The sequence below is a fragment of the Maylandia zebra genome, linkage group LG1 (assembly GCF_041146795.1).
Source record: "Maylandia zebra isolate NMK-2024a linkage group LG1, Mzebra_GT3a, whole genome shotgun sequence".
In the NCBI taxonomy this organism is placed as follows: domain Eukaryota; kingdom Metazoa; phylum Chordata; class Actinopteri; order Cichliformes; family Cichlidae; genus Maylandia; species Maylandia zebra.
Window position 1 is genome coordinate 39138023 of NC_135167.1, and position 25516 is coordinate 39163538.

The 25516-nt window shown below is 38.6% G+C and overlaps 3 protein-coding genes across 3 annotated transcripts; 2 read left to right on the top strand and 1 right to left on the bottom strand.

The window, feature by feature from the left end:
- Nucleotides 1-4882: 4882 nt before the first annotated feature.
- LOC143421787 (1-phosphatidylinositol phosphodiesterase-like) lies at nucleotides 4883-6275 on the bottom strand. The gene is made up of 3 exons (XM_076891751.1): nucleotides 6191-6275; nucleotides 5974-6046; nucleotides 4883-5881 (listed from the first exon to the last, which is right to left on the bottom strand). The coding sequence occupies exons 1-3, from the start codon at nucleotides 6219-6221 to the stop codon at nucleotides 5035-5037; spliced, it is 951 nt and encodes a 316-aa protein (XP_076747866.1). The 5' UTR covers nucleotides 6222-6275; the 3' UTR covers nucleotides 4883-5034.
- Nucleotides 6276-8181: 1906 nt separating this feature from the next.
- Nucleotides 8182-12133, top strand: LOC101464976 (ragulator complex protein LAMTOR2). Its single transcript, XM_004573542.4, has 4 exons — nucleotides 8182-8404; nucleotides 9536-9698; nucleotides 9844-9933; nucleotides 11590-12133. Exons 1-4 carry the CDS (start codon nucleotides 8337-8339, stop codon nucleotides 11644-11646), a joined length of 378 nt encoding a protein of 125 aa, XP_004573599.1. The 5' UTR covers nucleotides 8182-8336; the 3' UTR covers nucleotides 11647-12133.
- A 362-nt stretch (nucleotides 12134-12495) lies between these two features.
- Nucleotides 12496-24812, top strand: LOC143419406 (ras-related protein Rab-25-like). The gene is made up of 6 exons (XM_076885973.1): nucleotides 12496-12607; nucleotides 12699-12801; nucleotides 19659-19854; nucleotides 21920-22113; nucleotides 22849-22929; nucleotides 24182-24812. The coding sequence occupies exons 2-6, from the start codon at nucleotides 12765-12767 to the stop codon at nucleotides 24295-24297; spliced, it is 624 nt and encodes a 207-aa protein (XP_076742088.1). The 5' UTR covers nucleotides 12496-12607; nucleotides 12699-12764; the 3' UTR covers nucleotides 24298-24812.
- Nucleotides 24813-25516: the final 704 nt, after the last annotated feature.

The following is a 25516-nucleotide window of genomic DNA, read 5'->3' on the forward strand; positions in this document are numbered from 1 at the left end:
TGGCCAAAGCATCACACTGCATCCCCAGCATTGCTTTCTTCCCATAGTGAATCCTGGTGCTACGCGTTCCCCAGGTAAGCACACACACCCAGCCATCCATGTGATGTAAAAAAAAAGAAAAAAGATTCATCATACCAGACCACCTGTGCAGCCATGCAGCTCCATATGCAACAAACAGTGATGCACTGTGCATTCTGACACCTTTCTGTCACCTTTTGTAAACACAAATGTTATGCTTGCTCAGTATATGTATATATAATAAAGCTGAATTACTCACCCCAGTTGGGTGCTTATCAAACAAGAGGGCTTTGATGCCAAGCACAATGAACTAGAAACACACACACACAAAAATCAATATTTAATCAAGTTACATACTTCCGTTTAAATACTCTATACAAGTAATTCCTTTATTTTTCACTGAGTAAACAGCAACTTGCGCACCAACATGGCCCCCAGGAGGTACCGATGGAGGCAGATGGTGAACCTCAACTGCTGCCCTAATTGTGTGTGATTAAGTGTGTGTATAGTAAAATGATATGAATTTTAACTAGTTGATAACACTATGTAAATGCATTATCTTCCATGTTCTCATTATCCACTTGTCTCTAATGTTGCCTGAGAACTAAAAGATTTAGCTCAGTTAAAGGTGATTGACTCTGATTCGCATGTGAAAGAAAACACTGGCCAGGTAGGTTGACCTTTGTTTGATAAAGCGACATCTAAATGATTTTAATGACATCTGAAACTGCAAACTGAACCTAGACATGGAGAGTGATTTGTACAACTGGCTGTAAATTCTAAAAAGTTATTACAATACATTTTTACAGCCCTTGAGTTAAAATTGAATGTCTACACTTCACTGATTACAGAGGCAACATTACTGATTTTGTGCCTGTCCACATTCTTATGGTCCTCACTTTATGTTGTCAGTACTATGTTCCTGCATGAGAGGAGGAGTCAGATGTGATTTAACAAAACAGCCCCAAAAAGCTGTAGGGGTCTGGGAAGGAAATGCTGTTTGGTTTGATGGTCACACAAAGTTTCTGAAATAAATAAAACACTAATTAAACATTAGCTTTCTTACCATTGCTCCTGACCAATATGGGAAGCTAGAGAAACCAAGATAGTTTAGACTAGTACATGAAAAGATAACGCCGAGTCCAATACTGAGCAGCCCAATCCTAACCTGCAGAACCTGTGAAACAGGAAGTAAGATAACTGTTTATTGTCATTGAACAGTCATACATGGCATAATAGTACAATGAGCACTACTATTAGTAAACGTACAGAATGAACAGCAAACATAAGCATACTTCTTATGGCATGTTATTTTCTTATGTTTCCATGCTGTTTGTTAAGGTGGACCTATTACTTCCATCTTTGTTGGGACACCACTAGGGTAGCGTTGCAGGAGTCATGGTTCAGGCTAAAAAATGTTTATCTTATTGGCCTTTATTCAGTCCTTTGGTTAATCTGCTGTATAAAACAAACCATTTTAGCTCCCTTTAAGCTAGAATAAAGACCTGCAGGTGACTGCAGTTTCTGTGCTTACAGCCAGTATGTATGAAATGACCATATAAGTGATATCTATTAGAGACCAAAAGTAAAACAAAAAAGCGTAACATTAAATCACTCAAAGTTTTAAAAGTAAAAAATTTTACACAATAATTTGACTGTTTGAGGTTTTCTCACCCCCGACACTGTCTCAGAAGCTCTCTGGGCCCCCTCAGGTGCTTGGACACAGCGGAGAACAATGGCCTGTAGCAAGGGCTCTTGAGGATCTGGAACAGAGGACGGCAGGGACTTTGGGAGTTGGAGGTGAAAGTAAACATAGTGATCCCAGCAGCTTTGGGCGCAGACATCTTGCATAGAGATCCTGGAGACTGAAACTGAAAGACAGTGATAATCATTTGAATTTGAAAGTCAGCACAGCACAAACTTTAACTTTCTGTCCTTTCCTGTTTTACTCTGATCATCTTGTGTCCTGTGTTCAGTGTTTTGAGGTTTGCTTCCCCTTTGTCTCATTATGTCTGTGCTCTCCTCCTGTGTCTCATTCCCTCGTCATCCCTCTGTGTATTTAAGCCCCGTGTCTTCGTCTGTTTATCGCTGATCCATCTGCTTATTACCAACTGCATGTCCCATGTCTCAGGTTTTTATTTTCTTTGTTGTTGTTTTTTCAGGTTTCTCCCAGTTTAGGTTTGGCTTGTTTGGTCTCTGTCCCCTTTTGCTTTTGTTTGTATTCTGCTCCGCCGTAATAAAGGCTCACTCTCAGTTCCAGTCCATCTTCAGTGCATGCTGCAATCTGCTCTCCATGCCTCTGCCACAGCAGACGTGACAACTTTTGGCAATAAAGTGTAGATTTTGATTCGCTGCGTCACTTTACAAACAAAAATCTACTAAATTAGAATTAAGATTTTCAGTTATTGGTCAAAGTGCAGACTCCTTTAGATATAAAGAACAACAAGAAGGGATGTGTGTAATTTAGATTGCCTGCTATTTAATTGATTTGCATTGTAACCCAAAGTAAATATGAACACTTAGCTGTTAAAGTAGAAACAAAACAGAAACACAGTGAGGAAGGAGCTTAACAGGCCAAACCTGTTACCTGAAGTTTCCTCCTCTGTGGGAGTCATACAGAAACTTTATCAAGTTCAACTGAACATTCAGCTAAACACAAAGAAAAATAAACATAATAAATATCATGGCATAATGCATTTAGTCTTTATTTTTTACTAGTTTTTATTCGTTTTACAATACTTTTAATTATAAAATGGGCATATTTGGTGTGAGATTAGATGACAGCTTAGAGGCTAAAGTGCAAGATTCCTTTTGACAACTATCAGTATTTGAAAACTATAATCTCCGTATTAAATGTCACATAATAACTTTAAAAATATTTTAGTGCCCCATTAAATTTAGGATGCTGAAAAGAAAAACAGCAGCGCTCTCTGGTGGAAAGAAATATTACAGTTTTATTCAACTCAAAAAAAATTGAATACATTGATTGATTGATTGATATTGATTATTCTTAAATGTGTTTGAACTCAGTCTGATTAAACTCACAACACTCTGTTATTGTTGAACTTTTCAGGCTGATACTTTGAATTTATGCAGCAACATCCTCTGCCAGATATTTCCTGTTAATTATGAGAGTTGCACAATGAAAATACATGTTGGGCCATTGTTTTATAAAAAAAGATGGTTCACCTCATCAGTATTTTCATTCTGTCTCGATTGAAGATCTCGCTTCAGGTTATGCTACAGAATCTCAGCTGGGTTGTGGTAACCTGGGTAAAACTAGGACCATGTCAGGGACACAGCAATGACAGTGTCTACTTTCTACCTCGTTTCTTCTCTGCTGGAGAGCTTTGATTTCCAAAAATTAAGAGCTTACGGTAACACCCGTCACCAGATCTGAATCAGACACTCAATCTGTTCTATGCATGTGTATAAAACGACCTTCTCTTGTTCTTTTATTTCACACTGATATGAAGGACAGCGTGACCTGCACTCAGGCAGGAGTGGAGTGAACTCTGCTCAGTTGCTGATCAGAACCTAAATAAAATATCTCTGAGAAATTTAAAGCAGATTTGAGCATTTAGGTAGAATTTTTCTTTGGTTTTATTAGCTGTGATAAATGTAACTGTTTCCGTTTCCTAGACGATGTTTATAAGGTTTTGTTATTTTTGTGAACGTCTATAATAAAATAAAAGACTACATTAGTTTCCCTTTCGTATATGAAGATAACTTTGCATGAAGTTTCATGAAGAACTCCCCCCCCCCCCCCCCCCCCCCCCCCAAAGTAAAAATTACAATTAAAATGTTCAAAAAAAAAAAGAAAAAAATTATGAAACTAATTTATGTAATGGATATATGTTGTACAGTTGATTGAAAAACTCACACTGAACACTTTAGTAATATTTTTGTTTAATTTCCGATTATCAAAATAATTTGCAACTTTAATTCAAGCTTTTCCTTTTCCTCATCTTGTTCCTTTCTTTCACTCAAACACTAAATTAAAAGTAAAATATGTCATTTACGTCTGCTTAAGCTGCTTAAGCTGACCCAAGAGGGTCATTAGGAGGTACTTACAGAGGTAGAGTACGATGCTGAACCCCAAAAATTCCCTACTGTATCAAAAGTTTGTATTTTTGTGTGTCATTGTTAAAGGACTGTATGTTTATGGTAAAAGTGCTTCTGAAATTCTTTTTAATAATATCCCCAATTAAGTGTTAGCTTGCTTACTAATGATCCTGACCAAAATGTGAAGCCTGTGCAACCAATTTGCCACAAAAACCCTGATTCGGCACATGAGTGGATAACTCCAAGTCCAATACTGAGAAGCCCAACCATAATCTGCAGAGGGAGCACTAAATGAACAACAAACAGTACTTTATTCTACACCTCGTTCTCCTATGCTTTTAAAGAAGAGCGATTAAGCTCACTTCCAACTTCTTTTTAGTTTGGGGACTCTGCAAAGTAAGTTCATTTATCTTATGAACCTTTGTGCAGCCCCTCAGTTTATTCAGGCAGAAAATCTACAAATTTGCACTTTGAGCTGGTGTAAAGATTTAAACAGTAGGTGTGTGGGGCTTATATATATATATATATATGTGTGTGTATGTGTGTGTGTGTGTGTGTGTGTGTGTGTGTGTGTGTGTGTATGTATTTTTGCACTTTTGATCTTTGTATATACAATAGTTTGCAGATACCTTTACTGATTTTTGAACTATGCACTTTTCTTTACATTTATAGTGTTGCTTTTACCTACTATAAAAATCAGATTAAACCATATTCAACTGTCACTGAGATGAAACAGCCTGAAACAGGCTTCACTGAAAAACAGGCAACAAAATAAGATTGATTGATTTATTGATTTCACTTTCATCAAAGTTAACATCAGAGGTTGTTGTGCTGTTCAGGAAACACTGCCTTACAGTGAAGAATGACAGAAATGTCATAGGAACAATTTCATAGTAATGCATGTCATTTTAGCTCTCGATCTTTTGATTAGGAGTTAAAGCTACTTAACCTCTACCACCAGTTCAAATTGATAACAGTTTGAATGAGGTCAAAGCCAGGGAAGTCCATGGCAATAATCCCAAAGCATGGTCTGGGATGATTGGGATAAAACTGCCTGAGGTACTGATTGAGCCATGGGTTCACCTTTTCTGCCACTCTTTTTGGGGTCAGAAACATTCCTAGGAAAGTCCCAAAGCCAGTGCCACTTGTGTAAGTCAAAACAACGTTATCACCCCCACAAGCCTCAGTGGCTTGGGCCAGCTGTTTGATTAGTTTGTTGTCCTCTTCTTTAACTCTGCTAACCTTGTTGCTGCTATTCTCATCCGTCTCTGTGAGGGGAATTCCTAGTGTGAAGGTGCTTTTCTGCAAAAAGACCAATTTCCCCCTCACCTGGCCTATATTCGGCATGCCAGAGGTCACCCACACGTGCTGGTCATTGCTAATCAGATTCTGCACCATTTCATTTACCTTATTCTTGTTCAAAATCGCTGGCACCACTCTAATGAGCACAGCCTCACTGTTAAACTCAGACAAGAAAGCTTTAACAGTGTCCAGAACATCTCTGAATGTGCTGCGCTCATATATCACCCCATGCATGACGTAGAGGGTGCCTTCCAGTTCCAACACTTTGAGATCCAGGAAACGAATCCCAGCTCTGAGCTGGTCACTCAGAGACAGGACCTGGTATTCTGACTCAGGGCCTCCATGCCGAGCCATGCTGCTGTGACTGCCGGGGATGGTGATAAGAGACAGGGGGCGGAAATCCTCAATGCCAGCCATCCACGGAATATTGTAGGACGCCGGAAGTATGAGGTTTTTATTATCATTGAAGAAAGGATTGTTGCCATGGCATGAAACCCTGAAGATTTTGAAGATTTGTTGAAGTTACAATAAAGCCAATGCAAGTTAAAAATAATGTATTCCTGTTTTTATGATACATATGATACCTACATGGCAGACAGAAGAACACAATGAAAAAGAAGACGCTTGTCACCAGCACTCATCTTGAAGAAATGTGAGCCAACTGGAAAATTGCAGAAAATACAAGAATAAGTTATGCATTTTTTATGTTAACATCCCATTTTTTAAATAAAAAATACCTATGCAACCAAATTAATTGTGCAAGATAACTGAAAGATTTCAGTTATGTTACAGGTTTCAACTGTACCTTGTAGCCAGGGAAATTTCACAGCCAACATCCAGAGCAGCAAAAACCTGAGACTTATATGGTTCAGTTATCAGAAAAATTCTAGGTGTATGCCACAGATTGACTGATCTCGATAGGTCTTTAAATGTTTGTTCAGATTGTGATGTTTGAGAAGGTGTTCCCTAAAATCCAAGCAGTCATCTGAACAGATTGTTCTCTTCATAAAAACAGGGTTAAAACTGATAAGATTACAGGGCATTTTAGTGCAGATCGAGGATTTGAGTAACTCCAGTGAAGGTAGTGTTTGCAAAGTTTAATCAAAAGCGATACCAAGTCTGTTGTTCAGAGAGGGAGGTGGCTGATGACTAAACTTATCACTGACTGGGTGTAGCGCTGTTGACCGAGCTTACTGAGCAGATCTGTTGATAATCATCACCCACGCTTTGAAAATATAGAACTATTTACTGACCTTTTGCACTGTAAGTGAGTCCCTCTATATGGTCTCAGCTGCTTGAATGATCTTTAAATAGATATCTGGCAGTTCAAAGCATGTTGTTTTAAAGACATGTTTATTCAGTACGATTGAATGACTAAAATCAGTATCTCCTGTGAGAATATACAGAGGAAACTGCCCATAACAAAAACAAAATTCTAACAGGAAAAAAAACAAGAATGTTGAAGATCAGGGTGAAAATGATGTCGTAGCTATTTGGGCAGAGAAGAAAAATACAATAAATGTCAGCTCTTACAGGTTTCAGAGAGAACTTGTGCCAATAAAATGAAGACCTTATGGTAAATGTTGCTGTAGTCTGGCAGACTCGTTAGGTTGGCCTTGATTTAGAGTTGATGTTGCAGGAAAGTTGTCCTGACTGGACTCGACTGTTTATTCTTTCAGTTTAGTCTTCCTTTCTTTGTTCTGTTGATAGGAAAATGAACCCAAGAACAACTTGATTAGGTAAAATGTGTAGTAGCAGAACATGGGCAGGCTTTCTTTGTTCTTCAGATCAGGTGTAGAAGGTCACTACTGTGACAGGAACACCCAAGAATACCTCACCGGTTCCTGTCCTCTAAGAAGAGAAATAGTGTGTTACTAATGACATTCAGATTGATCCCAGTGTTTGTAATTTTCCATGAAGATGCAGAAATCCAAACTTTTAGCAGACACTGATTCTGAGAGCACTGTTGATGTTGACCAACCCAAGACTATTGGTGGATGCAAGCCAAGTCATACAGATTCAAGGAGCAGGTACCAGCTGGACCTCTAATGTGTATTATTATTTAAATCAGGAAAAGAAAAATGTTATGTATATACCACGATCTTTGTAATCTTATCAGTGTTAGACATGAAATTGTTAGAATCAAGGCTCTACATGTCAAAGTGAGTAATAAATAGGCAAATTAAGGGTCTCTTTAATATTGTAATGTTGGTAAACATGGGATAGCAAGCATGGTAAAAAAAAAAATGCATATTTTACAAGTGTGTAACAGGACACTGAAAAAACGGTTAAAACGCCATAAACACATACACATTTATGAGGGTCAAAGACAGCATAAAGGATATTACTGGACAGGACTATTGATGGTCTTCTAATTTTGTTTTCTTTGAAAATTGAATTGAGGTATTCAGTCTAGTGTCGGGGGGACGGTTCATGGGGCGAATGACAGGATACCCTTGGACAGATTGCAAAGCTCATCAAATAAAAAAAACAACACAATTTTCCATGTGTTTTTTCACAAATTTGCATCTGATCTAAAATCTGATTTTATGATATTTATATTTATCAGAATATTTGATATTTTGTTTAAAAGGTGTTTTAAAAAATTGTATTAAAAAAATGAAAAAATAATTTTCTTAATGATTTTGCTCCCTCACGACGTCCATCCACTCACTCCCTTTTTCCCTGGTCTTTTTTTAACCTTCACTGACCCTGACGCATGCGTTGTGGTCTGTGTGTGGTATTTATAAAAGAATTTAGGGGTGAAATAAGGTTTTGAAATACCTACATTTCCCGTGATGCATTGCGATCGGACCCGGAAATGAAAACCGAATCAGCTGACTTGGTTGTGTGTTTCTGAGCAGTTTGGGCACTTTAAAGCTCTTTGTCGCGTCCCGTAAATTCAATAAGTGTTATTATATTCGATCTCTTATATCAGAGGGTGCACAGCCATGTTACGGCCGAAGGCGCTGACGCAGGTTCTCAGCCAGGCGAACACAAACGGAGTCCAGAGCACTCTGTGAGTACGGCGAGCTAGCCGCAAGCTAGCCACATGCTAACTGCTGCTGGAGTTTCAGCGGTGCATTTTTTGACGATTACATATAAATTTAAAGGCAATACACATGATAAGTCTTCTGAATATTCGATAAAACTGAATATAACCCCTGCGGGGCGACTAAAACGTAATTATATGAAACAGTGTGCATCCTGCATAAAGGAGCTTCTAATGTTTCACGACCAGCACAGTCTGTTTGAAAGTGCTCAACGCAAACTTCAGGGTACTTTATTATATAGTCAGTGTATCGGATCATCATCTCCGTCTCAGTATAATGTCCCAAATAACTGATAAGGGTTCATGTCAGGCATTTTTCCCCACAGGGGTTTAATTTCCTTAAGCATAAAATAAACAGTTGTTTGTTTACCTACTTAGTTTTGTAAATTTGACAATGTTGTCCTAATTTTATATCAAAATAATACACAGTTACAAACTAAAATAACCGTTTATGTAATGATATTTTCCACTAAGAGGAAAAAGGGCATCAGATATGTACTAAAACGATTTTTTTGTGTAAGATAATACAGACGGAGACTATATGTTGATCAGTTGTGTTTACCTGAGTAGGTGTCACCAAAATTCCTCTTTGAAAACGAAAAAGAAATCACACCTATAGAATCAAGTAGTCATCACTATTTCTGTCATTAGTTGGTATATGACACCATTTATATACGCTTTTAATGGGGATAATAATAATTAAAAAAAACAAACTCTTGCCACTGCAGGGGTCCTTCAAGCTCCCAGACCTCTACCCTGGGAGGCCTGGGAGCTTTTAGGGTCCTGCACAGTATCTTTGCTGCCCCGAGGACTGTGCTCCTCTGGACAGAGATCTCCGTTGTTGTTCCTGGGATCTGCTCCGTTACCACTGGGACCACTGTACATATGGTGTTTTTGTCCTAACTTTCAAAGTAGTCCTAAACTACTTAAACAGACTTGCCTAGTAAAATGGTGTAGTAAGAAATCCTATACAAATAAAATACATTTTCGTGTAGTATACACCTTAGAGTATATATTCTGTTTAGTTGGTAACTTTGTGCTCTGAAAGTTATTATATTAATTTAATATTAATCTGCTGGTTATGTGGTTTCTCATCAGCTTACTGAATAATGAAGGCTCACTGCTGGCGTACTCTGGGTACGGGGACACCGACGCTCGAGTGACAGCTGCTATCGCCAGCAACATCTGGGCAGCTTATGACAAGAACGGCCATCAAGCCTTTAACGAAGACAAACTCAAATTCATTCTCATGGATTGTATGGTGAGGCATGCTGTTCCATCATCTTTTATTACTTTTTTTTCAGGTATATGTGAAAGATTTGTGTGATGTGAGAAAAAGTGGAGCGATCATTAAGTAATAAACTGAGATACTGTGGTCTTCTTCCCTTTAACATTGTCGTTCTCAGGAGGGAAGAGTGGCCATTACTCGTGTCGCCAACCTGCTGCTGTGCATGTACGCCAAAGAAACGGTGGGCTTCGGGATGCTTAAAGCCAAGGTTAGAGGTTAAACTCCGCCTTTTCATGAGATAATGTTTCATATCCTGAATGTGGATCATCAACAACTGTTACTGTTTCTATTAATGATTTAGGGCCAGGTTTGAAAATACTGGAAATTTACTCATATAAAGTAAAAGTTCTCTTTGTTGCCAATTTGTGAGTTGTTTTTTTTAAGTTAAAAAAAATCAGAAATGTAATTAATTAATATTAATATTTATTAAATCCATAAGTCGTTAATTATATTATTAAGCATCTGAGACAATAACTGATTTCCCAGCATGTTGTTTTACTATTTTAAGTGGACTTTACGCGCAGACTAAGTGTTCTAGTCAAATCTAAATGGACAGAAAAAATAGAAACCTTAACATCTGTAGCATATTGAATTTGGCAGCCGGCCGGTGTCTTTGACGCATTGAATCAACAGTTTAATATACTGATTCTGTAACTGGCAATTATTGCCTGTCATGCTTTTCTAAAGCCTGTGAGATGTCACTAAATACTTTTATTTTTTCCGACTGGCAGGTTTAAATTCAGTTTACTGTAAAGTTTAAAAGAAATCTTCTTAAATCAGCGTAAACATTGTAATAGTAATAAGCAGCTTCTTTCAGTAGCTGCTTATTACTCTTCTGCTATTGTCAGTACCTGTGACTGAACATGAATGATCGCAGTACTTTTATGTCTCTTTAAATCATATAGAAGCTCTCGCATGCAAAGACAAAATAATGAATAAAAACTCTTATTTTGAGCCTCCAGACCAGCTGAGAATGGATTTAATATAGAAACAGCTGAGGGTAAAGTGTGGCTCATTATTTGTTTGCACATAAATACATGAAACAACAAGGATTTTTATTTATTTTTAGCTTTTTGTGTTTTTAATTTTACCTCCGCTTTACTTCAGAGTTCTGTTACGGAGGCAGAGGATTTCTGCTAATGAAGGAAGTTCAGCAGTTTGATGTAATTTGGCAAAACATGCTTTTAGTTTAACAAAAGTCTGACTCAGAGGTAACAGTGAACTAGTGCCTCTTATAATGAGTTCAGTATTGTTTTTGTTTTTTTAAGACTATGTCCATCTTTTTGAATGTGCTTCCAATTTTTCTTAGTCAGAACTTTAGCCACTTTTCCCAGTCAGCTAATCTGCTGACACAGCCTCCGGAGGCTGACTAATCTCGTGTTGTATTCAGGACGTCCGGGTAACAGATAACAGATGTCTGAACAAGGCAAGGCTTTCTGTTCCATTTGTTTTCCATTGTGGATAGATTCAACCAAGCTGATTTATAAAAATTAATTAATTAATAAATACTACATCACTAAATTTTCTTCTTCCAAGAAAGCAAAATTTTCTTGCAAGTTCATGACATGTCACAAGAGACATTTAAAATTTAGTCTCAATCACATTCTCAATGATAATGATTAACATTTATAAGCATCATAAAACATGTCACCCGCTCATCATTTAACATTTATGTTGATCAAAATTAAAATTTAATGTATTGAGTCAAATATCATGTCACAACGAAATACAGGTTGTCCTGTTCACATCAGAAGGTTGTTATGCAAGTAGAATTTATATTGATTATTTATAATAATACTTTGTTATGCTGAAAAGATATGTATTTATTCCAAACATAACTGTGCTGTGTGTGTTGTGATTGTAGGCAGAAGCTCTGGTCCAGTATCTGGAGGAACCTTTAACTCAAGTGGCAGCGTCGTAGTCGAGATGTGACTCACGCTCTTCTGGATGCTTATGTCATGTGATCCATGTGATCCATTCATGGACTACTGTGCCACTCTGCTTGTTCACTAAATGCATAATGCATATATGTCAATGAACGGGCAAGCTTTTGTGTGTGTGCGCGTGTATATATGTATCTATGTGTGTTTGTACTAAAAAATTACCAGCTTGTATGGTGCGTAACTCTTTCCGCTCGCTTGTGAATACGTTCCCTTCAAAATTTGGCTAAATTTGTCTGTTGAAATGATTCCATTATCAAACGTTCCCACAGTCGAGTTGTTCATTTGCAGCTTTCGCTCAGGCATGCTGATCAAGGCTACACAGAAATTTGAGCATTTTGAAACTTGTCAGGAGCTCAAATCTCATGAAAAGAGAAATATGTGTGGAAACTTTGAACTTTCTTGAGCTGCAGTTAAGAATGATTGTATTATTTCAGAGGTGTTAAATAAAAGAAATGTACATTCAAATTTGCACAATCTTTGTTCTCTACGCTGACGTGACAGAGGAATGATGGAGGTGTAGATGTATATTAAAACTAACAGTGTGATGTACAGAGGGCTTTAGAAAATAAAAATGTGGTCACGACCTGGAAACAGCATGCCAAAAGAAAAAAAACTTTAAAAATTTCCCTGGAAAAAACTAAAACTAATCCCTGGAATTAGTTTTAATGACAAATTCTTAAAGGGCAGTTTTCGCTTCCTGGAGCCGTCTCCTCCACCAGGAGGCGTTTGAGAGTCCGCCTCTGCTGTACCTGCCACTGGCCCCACCTGTCCAACCTGCCCTGCAGTGACTCCATTATTTGGACACACCTCCACTGCTGCTCTGCCTTTTCCTGACTCAGGCCCCGCCTGCTGCAGGAGAACGACCTGGATACGCTCCACATGTCCTGTTTAAACAAGTCAGCCTTCTCTTAACTCACACGGGAGGGGAAGGATGTGAAGGTCAGGAAAGCTGTTGACTGCCACTCGTGTTAAAACCTTTTTTGCTGCCAGTTTCTTCCCTGAAGTCAAGCTGATTTTGGTCTCTGCTCAGTGTCATCTTACATCCTGTGATCAGACTGCTGTAAACTGGGAGGAGGCAACACTGAATGGACAAAACATGGGGTCAGATGAGGCTTACAACTTTGTCTTTAAGGGTGAGTAAATATCCTTCTGCACGCTTTAGTCAATCACCAGGCATATTCCCAAAGTGTCAGAAAGGTATCACACAGTAATGTCCAGTTGGACTCTAATTATACTTCCTTGTTTATGATTAACTTGGCAGTTTCCAGGAACAAGAGCAGAGGAGTATGCATGATTGTGTGTCAACAGAATGCCACAGATCAGTAATAAACGGTACACAGTGATGCACGACAGTGTGCACGTACAGTAGGTCTCTGGATGCAGCTCAGTCAGCTGTTTGAAATATTTGCTCCAGGTGAAATACAACAAAGCCGAGCAGTACTGTAGTGATATCATCATTTCAGCATATTGTTTCTGTGGGCGGACATGCATAATAGGGGCCATTGTTTAAATCAGGATGTGAACTTTCATTCCTGCTTGTCAAGCTAGAGTGTCAACAAGAGCCAGTCTGCAGATGTCACGTTAGTAAATCTTCACTGTAAACAAATTATTTTCTGTTATTAAAAAAATCACCCGCTTTAGCTTTGATAGCACATTTTAATAATTTTATTTAGAATTCAGTCTGCACAACAGAGGAAGTATTTGCTCTATCGTGCTTTTCCACATGGTAGCATTTAAGGACCAGCACGTTTCAACCAAGTGGACACAACCGGGGCTATAATAATAATATTAATAATAATGAAGACAACTAACAGCCAGACCAAAGCGCTAATGTAGAAGCTTGGAAAAGCAGAATGGAAAACCAGTGGGTGACCTCACCATGCCTGTAGCCATCTTTTATATACAGTCTGTGGATTCAAATTTACATTGAAAATTTACATTCAGGAAGTTGGGGCTGTTGCTATGGGCAGAGAACTTTTTCTCTTTTTTTTTTTGCTTAAGTCATTTCCATACACACTGACTTCATTTATTCCAACTTTTGATACCGTCTACTTTCACAGACTCCCAATTAATGGAAAAACTAATATCCTGCTGCTTAAGGTGCTGAATTTCTCTTAATGAGCTCATCTTTATTCTTGGAATTAAAGTAGCTTTGCATGAGTCATGCTTGGGCCTTGGATCAGCCCCTCAGTTTTAGCTTTAATACATTTTTTTCTGAACGTCTCCCCTCTCGGAGGAGGGTGGAACAGCACAGTGGGTCTCCTGCATCCACAGCCAGAAAGAGCAACCCACTCTCTGTGACATCATATCCAAAAAAAGAAAAAAAAAACCCAGTCTGAAACGTACTGTCATGCTAGTGTGAGTTTCCACTTCCATGAATGTGAGAGTCCGAATCAGCTAGTGAACACGAAGCCCTGCAGACGCCCACGCTTTTTGTGGCCAGATGGACACGACTGCAGAACACTACAGTGCAAAATATACTTCACCTTGTACTTCAGTATAATAGGCAGGACAAGTCATAATAGCAGGCTTTTTATTTATTTAGATGCTACAGCAACTATTCATTGTCCACACACCGACCCCCTACCTCAGGTCTACATTTGCCTCCAAAGGCACTGGGATCACACACAGACTCACCCAGCAAATGGTATTATTGTGGATTATAGAGCATTGTGGTGTATGTCCTAACGCTCTGTGTCCATATTCCCAGATAAAATCAGAACAACCGAAAAAGAATCTTAAAAATCACGACACAGCTTTGCCACAAAAACTCTGTCGGTATGATAAAGACTTTAATCTTTAAACACTTCACAGGACAAAGGGGGCTTTATTGTAACCAAAGCATGCAGGCGTGTGTTGGCTACTCCTTCCACAGTGTTTTCACACCAAACATTTTAATTTATCAGCACGCAGCCACAAGTGAATTCATCACATTAATGACTCCTGTCTTCTGCTTAAGGAGAGCCTCAGCACTGTGAATGCTGGCTCACTGGACCAGTTTACTGAAACACTTAATGAAGCTGGGGTCATTGTTGGTGTAGTGAAATCCATACCTGTGCTTTTCCTGCTTTGACAAGACAAATAATCTGTTGTGAAAAAGGCCTACAGGCAATGAGATGCAAATGTGACTCATAGTAACTCTTACAAAGGGGTAGCACGGTGGTTTGTGCTGCCGCCTGACTGCATCAGTGATCTGGGTGTGAACCTGCTGGTCTGTATTGAGATTTTTCCAGGTTCCCCAGATTTCTGCCAAAGTCCAAAGACATGTTAGTCAATTGGTTAATTGGCCTAAGGTGTTAGCAAACGTGGGTGTATCTTCAGATATTCACCAAGTATCATTATACCCTAAATAGTGCACTAAAAGTATCTAACTGTGCCTCATAATAAGTAGTGTGCAACCAGTGGTCACCATCCAGACACTGTAAACCATCATACATCCTGCTGTAGGACAAATTACTGCATGCACGAGGAGCGAGAGCAGCACATCACCACCAAGTTTTTGTGTTTCTGAAAAGAGCTCTCACCAAAATGAGGTTTTAAAAATCATTTTTCCCTGGAAGTTTTGCTTCTAATGGACACTCGTTATTGCAGTATTGATCTTGACAGTGAAGGGATGTTTCTCTGGCTGATAAACGTTAACAAACTTCCCAGGAAACCAAATCTACCAAACCAAAACTAGAGGCCTTTTTCAGCATGTGTGCAGGCCTCAATCCATCCAACGATAGCTCAAAGAAACTAATCAGTGAAATCAGTTTGAGCAGATTTTTGGAAAAGGAGGTATTGTATTAGTGTTCAATTCAATTCAGTTTTATTTATATAGCGCCAAATTTGGTGTTCCTGTCTCTTCATTTTGCCTAAAATGCTTTGCTGTATAAATTTAAATAAAATTGAATTGGTAATTAGATATTAAAATTAATTAGCAGGCTTATGTACATACTAATATTGACTCTTTCAAATGAACATGTAGGATGCCATTATGAACATTTAATGTGGTTTTGGTATTGTTAAGTATAACTGTAGATCTGAAGGCAGGGTTGAGGTGACACGCACACATTTGTCCCCCAGTAAAATTAAGAATTATGATTACAGAGGTGCAAAAGTAAATAAAACAATATACAAGAAAAGAACACTACATGCACTGTATACATGATATTTGGGTTACAGGAAACATTGTAGGGTGTGTACCATGGCATCTTAATAAAATATAATAAATAATGTGGTGGTGGAAGCGCTATTACTGAACCTTTTGTGGAAAATGTAGTTAGTAGAGTAAGTTATGCAATAGTTTTTTCTCTTTGTTCAGAAGTGTTTTTGCTAGGTTGCTGACTAATCTTAAGATAATGTTGCCTGTCCTCCTTAGATTTAAAGCCAGTTGAAATGTAAATGATTTATAAAAATCATCCAAAGCATTTGCAACTGCAGAGAGTTTTGAGCATGGACACAAATCCTGCAAAATCGTATTTGAGCTATAAAGTCCAGGTGTTTAGAAATGACAGCAGGTTTGGCTCTACGTGCATATTGAAACAGGCTGCTGCTCAAACAAAATAAAACTGATATCGGACAGAAGCCTCAGCTCTCACAGGGACCAAAGAGTTAATCATACCCACATGTGTGCTAACTCGGGAGGGACAATATTAAATAGAAAAGCTGAGAATAATTACTTGACAATGGTACAGAATGCCAGAGAGCTTCACGCCTGATTTTTATTTTTCTTAAAGAAAGAAACAAACAAAAAGAAGCCTTTCCACCATAAACATGTAAAAGGTCCTAACTGGTGTATAAAACTTCAGCAAAATTCCCCAAATGAAGTGTTTCCTGGGGGATGACCAGCAGACCACAAGCTCCTCCCACTGCTGTAAGTGAACCCTACATTCACCCGTTAAGGTGTTTAGTTTCAACCTGCAGCAGAACTGTGTACATTACACCAACTACATTTCCAGGCCTGAAGGTCATGACAGCAAAGTAAAGCAAAGAAAGTGAAAATTTAAGCTTTTGGCCTCCTGAGGATCAAACCAGACCGGCCACATGCTTGAAGGCCGCTTGTCCTGTGTTGCTATGGAAACATGAGGCATTGTTTGATTAGAAGTTACTCAGTAGACAAGGAGAAAAGGGGGGAGCAAAAGCAGCGCACTTATCTTGGTGAACAATAACCTAAAATATTCTTCAGCAGGACCTCAGACTTCAGGTCAAACATAGGCACAGCTTACTTATTTGTCTTTTTAGATTTTATGGGACTCAGCCGGTGTTAAGGTGCGGAAAATAGCACTTTTTATGTCCTGTGGCTCAGAGAGTTTAAAAAAAAGGAAAACAAATTATTTTCAAACCCTGACTGATGTTGATTCAAGGAAACAGCAGTGTGGAGAAAACAATCTCCCAGAATTTATTTGCTTTTCTGCAGCTTTCAATAAATCCAAAACAGCAGATGGAGTTTTGCTCAGTTGTTGTTTGGTTTTGTTGGAGTTCTTTTTCACATTTTTGAAAGCTGTTGGCCATGTTAGACAAGGTTCAAAGTTCCTTCGCAAGACTTAGAAAAGAAGATAAGTTAAAAAAAAAGTGTCACTCCACAGTTAAATTAGTAACTGCTCTGACATTGTAAATCACACCGGCTTTTTCAGCAGATGGAAGTGGAAAATTAACACGTTGCATTAATGGGCAACCCTGATGATGAAGAACAGTTACGAAGAACTAGATCTTATGGTGAGATTGTTTTCTCAGCATTTAGCGTGGTAATGGAACATTGCTACAGCTCCAATAGCGTGTTCATGCAGTCAACAATTTACTGCTATCAAGGTGAAGAACTGATCACGTCTTTACTTTAAATATCTTCAACCCTGCTGAGAGTCTGTCTCTAAAAATAACAGTTTTCAGCATATGTGAGTTTAAACTGGCAAATGCTGAATTTAGTCTCGTGATAAAAATCTTTAAGTACTTTAGATTTCCCGGTAACTGCACATATACACAAAAAAATTTATCTTTTGCTATTTGAGAATTCTTGATTTAAATTTTCCATGCAGTTGCAGGGAGAAATAAGCTCTTCACGTTTGTAATAGTTAGACTGATGAACGGGGGTGGGGAATTAATGTTTCCAAGGAGCCATATGAGAGCCTGGGACTGCTGTGGAGGGCTGCACCACTAAGCTGAACTCAATTCTGCCCAAATTTATTAAATTGAACTTGTATAAGCTTACTGGTATGGCCCTCCTGGGACAACAGTCCCAGTTTACTTCACATCCCTGTTTCCAAAGGCAGACTTACCACTCAGCAGCTGTCTGTGTAGAGCTCCATGGAACTTATTTGCGCAGTAATTTTAAAACATTATTAAAATGTAACTTTTACTTTAATATTCACTGGGACATCATAGACTCACTAGTTATTTATGTAATAAATAAATAATACTTTTGTAGAATCCTCTTATTCTTGGACATGTGTACACCCCGACATCACGCATTTCTTTGTTGTGGACGGCTGGTCACTATAGCGGTCGGTCCAGGCTCTGGTTGCCCAGGTAAACCATCTCTGTCATTGGTAGGGTTTTTAGCTCACCTCAAACTTAAAAGTTTCACTAAACCACTGAATAACTTCTTGCATTGATGTTTTTTTATAATGTGCATGGACAGAAATTGCTTGCCAGCTGACTCTATCCAAAAAATCTATTCACTACCACATCTAAAATTTCACTGATTTATCCCTTAAAACACCTTTAGAAACTCTTTACAAAATGACATTTGATGCACTGAGTAGGTTTAGTTTTATGGGACAACATTGCCAGGCTAGTTGTTTGCCTCTTCAGTATTTATTTACACTAATCTAGATAAAGATAAATACAGATAAAGATACAGAAAAACTACATTTTTTAGAGCCACATCCGGGCAGGAAGTATAGACATCAGGCTTGTATTTCCTCGTTAATAATGAGCTGAAGCTGAGATTAGGAACAAGATGGGGTTAACAAATATCAAAAACAGTATGTCATAATTAATGGCTTTGAAGATGTCATAACACCTTGGCTCACTGAATCTACAGCAGTTACATGTAACTTCATCTTATCCAGTTATTCACTGGTCTCATTTTTTCTGTTTTCTTTGTGTGGTCATACTTTTTTATCTTTGTCAATTAAGCCAAGCCTCTTTTTTCTCTCTGAGTCAGCTACTTAACAACTGAAACCCAAATATTAGTCACTGACATGTACACAGGGGGTGTCTGTGTTACTTCTCCTGTTTACTCAGTAGGTAGGTTGCTCTGGCAAAAAGGAAGTAGCAGTTGAACTCGTTCCACCTGATTTGGAATAACTTTGCAGATGGTTTTATTTCCAAAAACAACGGCTTGTTCGTGGAAAAGAGAAAAAGACCCCAAAGGCTTTCAGTTTTCCAGGAGGGAAACGTGTGTTTCACAGAATTTATAAATGAAGGAGAAAAAAACACAATCTGCAGCGCATTAAAAGAAAATACATTTTAAAAATATTAATCAGTCACACCAAGAACAATGAACGGCCCAGAAAAAGGTTAGGATCTGTGTGCTGCACAGCTTCACTCAGAAATAAAAACACTGCCTAAAGCCAAACTGTGAAAGAAAAAATAAACTGTCACACTTATTTACTGCTGTTAATAAATCAAATAAGCAGCTGATTGTACAGCCACCCTCTCGTCCAGTGTACACTGAGATATACTCAAACCCCACAAACTACAACTAAGCAGAGGCGTTTAACTCTGTTTGCCCTCTATCTGCATTCTTTCCTCTGCGTGCTTTAGCTCAAATAATTAACTCTTTCACCATGAAGTTATTTCCTGATTGTGCAATTAGCCCAATGTCAGACAGCAAATACTGTGGATTTATGGAGCAACTACAGGAGACACACCTAGGCATAAGACAAAAATGGTTGTAAAGGATGAAGTGGATCTCGGGGGATTGGCTTTGTTAGTTTTGCAATGGCTGAGTGCAGGCTTTCAACAAAAAAAGAAATGTCTAATTAAAATTTCTCTCTGTCCTCTGCAGTGGTTCTAATAGGAGAGTCTGGTGTAGGAAAGAGCAATTTGTTGTCCCGCTTCACCAAAAATGAATTTAACCATGACAGCCGCACAACCATCGGGGTGGAGTTCAGCACACGGACAGTGCTGCTCAACAACTTCACCATCAAAGCTCAGATCTGGGACACTGCTGGGCTGGAGCGATACCGGGCCATCACATCTGCGTGAGTATATACTACTAATATCCCACTAATAAATGAGAATAATTACAGAAGGTTATGGTAGCTCACTACCCAGTAATTATATTGTAATTATAAAATGCACATGCATAATAGGGGTTATTGTTCAAATCAGGATGTGAACTTTCATTCCTGCTTATCAAAATACAACGTCAACAAGAACCAGTCTGCAGATGTCGTGTTAGTAAAACTTCACTGTGAACAAGTTATGTTCTGTCATTTGTTAATTGACAGAAAATGTCCTTTTTTAAACTGTTGAGTTGTAAAAAAATCACAAATTTCTATAGTAGATAGTGAAAAGCACTTTCTTTAATTGTTTCTCTAATATTTAATTACTTTGGCATAGCCTAAATGGCTACAGGGGAAGTCTTTATCAGTAGGAAAATCTGCACAACTTATGAACATCCAGTGTGCCGGATCGAAGTCTGTGCCAGGCCAACTCCGACCCCCTGGCTTCATGTTTGCTTTACGTCATTTTGATCAGGTTCCTGTAGGAACTACTTTCTTTCTACTCAACTACGCATACCAACTGTGTCCTTGTGCAGGAGCAGGCGTGACAAAAATCCTGTGCTTAACAGGACACAAAGGCAACTCCCTCAGATGATCTGTATTGACAGTTTGCTTCCCACTTGGCCAGCGTAGTTGGGCTGAAACAGCTAAATTCACTAATGAATAACGCTACAGTCCAGAAAAAAATCATTACATTCTTTTTCCAGGATGTCACATAATGCCTTCTTGTCAGCTGTCACCACAGTCTCACCATTATGCACAAGGTGTCTGTCAACATCAGTGTTGTCATACAACAGTCCCATTTTATAGACCTACAAAGTCCACATTAGGAGGCTGTAACCTAGTCATGTCATCTTGCATGACCCTATTTTATCTAGGTCATTGTATCAGTCCATATGGGATAGGGGGAACTAGAGACTCCAGTTTTCATAGGTCAGGGCAGGTTGCCATTCTATCTGAATGCTAGCACATGCAGAAAACTCTGCTGCAATCAGTGTTTGTTAAAATCAACAATCAGTATGTGCAACTCTTGTCTTAAATCAAGTTTATTAATCTAAACTGGTGGGTATAAAATAATGGTTCACATTGCAATCTTCTTTTGTCACTAATATGTGTTCTTCATTAAGAATGCATCTTAAAAATGTGTGACTTTTATGCACACCTGCAAACCGACACGCACAATGCTTTTGCAGTCCACATGCCTGTTTTCCTGCTGCTTAGTTGTTGAGCAAACCTGTATGTCGACATCTTAAGGCGGTGCTGTTATCAGCCAAAACAGCCACGAGGACAGGTGCTGATCCTCGGTTACCTCCCGCATTACCTGAAAAACCACAAGCACATTCTTGTCTCCATTTTCTTTCCAACTGGCACATTTAAAATCCACTTGTTAGGACAGTGATGTTCCTTTGAACACTCAGTGCTTCTCTCTTCCAACTGATTCAGTATTTTTTTTCTTCCCTAATTAAACTAGAAGGATTAAGAGTGTGGAAACGGGTTTTAAAACAATAGAACCATGTCCGTTTTATTTTTAAGACACGGGGAAATCTGAGGATATGCTACACCACTGGATTAGCTCTTTTCTGACAGCGTGGCTTTTTGAGTAATTACTGGCCAACTTATTCCAGTATGCAAATTCTCACTCCCATGGAATTTCCCATTTGTGCTGTAACAAGCAGCTAAAACCTATTAAAGTGGAATTAATTATGCTGCTGGAAGAGGAGAGCAGAATTGTGATTGTCGGGGAAGTATTGACTGGTTCGTAACTTCAGAGCAATCAGAAGTCATTAATTAATTTTTTTCAATGGACGGCGGCAGGAGCTGCCTATTATGCTTCCATACTGGCGACAGCTGAAGCTAATACCATAAGCACTTGAGTACATATGTCCATCTACTCCCTCCTTATGAACACGATGTCACTCTGATGATTTTTAATCTGATTTTTTTTTTTTAAATCACTTCATAATTATCGCTGTCATTTAGCTGCTTAGTTCAAGCGTAAAGATTTCTGTGTGCAACTGTAAAGGCTGCCTCATCCTAACAGGTATTACAGAGGTGCTGTTGGAGCCCTGCTGGTCTATGACATCACCAAACACCTCACCTACAAGAGTGTGGAGCGCTGGCTAAAGGAGCTTTATGAACATGCTGACCCCCACATTGTGGTAATGCTGGTAGGCAACAAGACTGACCTGGAGTCAGAGAGATCAGTGCCTAATGAGGAGGCCAAAGACTTTGCAGGTACAAAGTCAACAAGTGCTAAACCTAGAAATTAGTGCATGTGTTCTGTTCTATTTACCGTTAATGGGAATTTTTTTGTGTTGCCCCAACAAAACTGAGAACAGCATTTCACTTGAGAGAAAAGGTACAGAAAGGATCTCTGTGATTTCACAGAACCTGTCAGCTGCATGTTTCCTGTTTTTAGCAACAACTAAAAGCAAAAATATGATTTTTGCAAGAAGAGGAGATTGAGATTTTAAAGAAGAACATGTTGATACAGAGTGAAATTCTATGTTTCCAACATATAATGATGTTCAAATGCAGCTTCAAACCCCAAGACGTATGTCAGAGAATTATAAAGACTAAGAAATGTTACTCAAAAATGTTGCGCCTGCATTTCATTTCCAAAGCAAAACATCTTTGATGTTTTTGAAATGTTATCAACTTTTGTGAAAAATGATTATGTTTTCACTTTTGTGCTTGCTTTATTCACATCCAGGACTGCAGCAGAATTTAATTTCTGATAATTATGGAGACTATTACTGTGTCTATGAAATCAAGTCAAATTCCTGTTCAATCATTCTTTGTGGCTCTAATTTCCTATTATTTGATTAAAGCTAGAGTATGCAATGTTATTACAGAGCGCATTTCAAACACCCCAATGTTAAAACTAGAGACACAATTTGATAAAAGTGAAAAATAAAATAAGCACAGATGTGAATTTAATCATGAATGTTTGTATCATTATTAATACAGAGAAGAAAGGCCTTTTCTTCCTGGAAACCTCAGCCTTGGATTCTACAAATGTAGAAGCAGCATTTACCACTGTCTTAGCAGGTAATATATATATTTATTTATGTTTACACATGCTTCATGTGTTTTTATATTGCTGATATAAATGAATGCCATTTCTCCTTGCCTTTCCTTTTCCTACATTTTGTGAATATTTACTATAAATTATGCATCTGTTACCCTTACTCTTACCAATTTTTCCACTCCTGTGGTCAGTTCCTCTTTCCAATATAGAATATGTTCCAGAAACAGCAGGAAATCCAGTGATATCTATTTATATCATGCTTTTCACAGGCAAATGTTTTACAGAAGACAAACGTAACAATAAAAATTTAATAAAGAAAAAGAAAAGCAGGAAGGTAAGGGATTAAATAATCTAAAAGAATACATTAAATATACAATAAAAAAAGGATGAAAATGATCCCAATTAGAAGAAAAGAGACACAGTAAACAAAAGCCAGTGAAGAACAATGATAGCATTATACGACAAAAGTGTAAATATAAGCAGAACTGACAAAACTTAACCCGTACTGCTTTTATAGGAATTAAGAGGTTGTTGCTACTCAAATGCACTTCAGCTGTCAGCTATCAGCTGATCATCGGCGAGTGTGAGCACCTGTATAAAAGGCTCGCAGGCCTGGAGCATTCAGCTGCCATGGAGGAAAGACATTTTGGAGAAGCAACTCCTGAGAAGGGCTATAAACCCGTTTACAAACAATTTAAAGTCCATCATTGTGCAGTGGAAATAATTCAAGGCAGTTACCAGATATCCCAGGAGGATAGGTCTCATCAAATTCACCCCAAGATCAGATCATGCAATGCTAAGAGAAACCACAAAGGACCAAAAGCTACCTCTGAGACTACAGGCCTCAGTTAGCATGTTAAAGGTTAAAGTTCATGACAGTACAATTAGAACAAGAGTGAATAAGTGTGTCTTGTTTGGAATAGTAATCAAAAGAAAGCCTCTTCTCTTGCATCTGGACAAACCACACATTTTCTGGATCAATGTGCTTTGGACAGACGACCCAAATCAAACTCAATATATGAGCACAAACACCTCCGACCAACTGTCAAGCACAGTGGTGGAGCCACATTTTTGAAAGGTTTGAGCGCTGCTTATTACATAGCATAGAAAATCATGGTGGACGTGCCAGTTATTAGTAAATTTCTAATCATAGCCTTCTATACTTTTGTGCGGCCCAGAACCATGGTATTACTGTGTTTTATTTTGTTAACCACTTTTCTACTTTTTCATTCTTTCTGCGCCATCATATATATATCAATTTCATGCCATTAGAGATTCACAAGAAGGTAAGCAGTAAGGAAGTGGTCCGAGGCCCCATGAGTGCAGTTACCCTGAACAGCCCTAAAGCAGAAGACACAGAGAAGAAGTCCTGCTGCAAGAACATCTGACCCCACCATCCTTCAGGACTCGGGCGTCACGGTGGGGAACTCCTCCTTTTGCCCCAAGCTGGAATTTGTTGGAGGCAACCTCAGGCACCAGTATAAATGGTTCTGGCTTGAATGCTGCAACTTTGAATTGACTGATTTAAGAGTGGTAGAGCCGGCATGGTGGTAAGATGCATTAAAACGACAGTTGAAAATGTGAACAGATGGAGCTGGAAACCACCAGCAGTCTTTTAAGTTACTTCTTCACTACTGAACAAAGGTCAAAGGTGAAACTAAATTGTGTTACCTGTCAGATTATTCATAATCCATTCAGGGAATTGAAAACACATCATAGTGTGTATGATGTCTAAAATATGAGGACGCATGTTTCAATGTTTTTTCTTATAATCAGCAGCTTGATTGGTGGAAATGTTTGTATTCATTGTGAGTGTTGCTGTCACTGCTGAGCGTGTGCTCCAGCTGGTTATCTATGATGAGACTGATTACATATCTGTTAAGAAATAAATGGAGACAAATTACCCACTGTGTATTTTTGTGTCTGTCCCTTTGTGGGTTTTGTGCACCCATCTTCTGATGTCTGCTTCCAGCAAGATAACCTGCCATGACACACAGCTCAAACCATCTCAAACTGGTTACGTGAACACTAAAGGAATTCACTGTACCCAAATCCCTCCACAGAGGAATGGGAGATTAACATCACTGCTGTGGAGCTGACAAATCTCTTGATGTTATCATGTCAATATGGATCAAAATCTGAGAAATGTTTGCAGTACCTTGATGAATCTCTGCCGCACCGAGGCAGTCCAAGCTAATACTCACAAGGTGCACCTAAAAATGTGTCCACTGAAGCTCTAAGCTCTGGAAACAATGAGTGAGCAGCTCTGAGGGCTTTACCGTATATGTAAATCAGCAAATGACAATAATTTACAGAAAGCACATTTACATTGTTTTCAGTTTAATTTCAACTTCAGCTCGAGACTGAGACCATAAAAGCATCACAGAAATGTTTAAGGTTGAACTAATAACCCAAGTGAGCAGCAGGACTATTTTCTTATAAAGGTTTTCTAACCAGAGGAGTTGCCTCCTGCTGGCCATTAGACAGAATGCAGGTTTAAGGACCCTCCATATTGACTTCACTGTTTAAATGCTGAGCCACATCAAATTTTTGTAAATGTTTGTAACATCTGTGGTTTTCCTTAACGTCTTCAGACTATATTGTGAC

Excerpts from the sequence above, each read along its gene's own strand:
- LOC143421787 (XM_076891751.1), bottom strand. The coding sequence starts at position 6,221 with ATGTTGGCTGTGAAATTTCCCTGGCTACAAG. Across the intron at positions 6,047-6,190 it reads GAAATTTCCCTGGCTACAAG|TTGGCTCACATTTCTTCAAG; the intron begins GTACAGTTGAAA and ends GCAATTTTCCAG. Across the intron at positions 5,882-5,973 it reads TGTGTTCTTCTGTCTGCCAT|GGTTTCATGCCATGGCAACA; the intron begins GTAGGTATCATA and ends CAAAATCTTCAG.
- LOC101464976 (XM_004573542.4), top strand. The coding sequence starts at position 8,337 with ATGTTACGGCCGAAGGCGCTGACGCAGGTTCTCAGCCAGGCGAACACA. Across the intron at positions 8,405-9,535 it reads AACGGAGTCCAGAGCACTCT|CTTACTGAATAATGAAGGCT; the intron begins GTGAGTACGGCG and ends GTTTCTCATCAG. Across the intron at positions 9,699-9,843 it reads TCATTCTCATGGATTGTATG|GAGGGAAGAGTGGCCATTAC; the intron begins GTGAGGCATGCT and ends TGTCGTTCTCAG.
- LOC143419406 (XM_076885973.1), top strand. The coding sequence starts at position 12,765 with ATGGGGTCAGATGAGGCTTACAACTTTGTCTTTAAGG. Across the intron at positions 19,855-21,919 it reads TACCGGGCCATCACATCTGC|GTATTACAGAGGTGCTGTTG; the intron begins GTGAGTATATAC and ends TCATCCTAACAG. Across the intron at positions 22,930-24,181 it reads ATTTACCACTGTCTTAGCAG|AGATTCACAAGAAGGTAAGC; the intron begins GTAATATATATA and ends TCATGCCATTAG.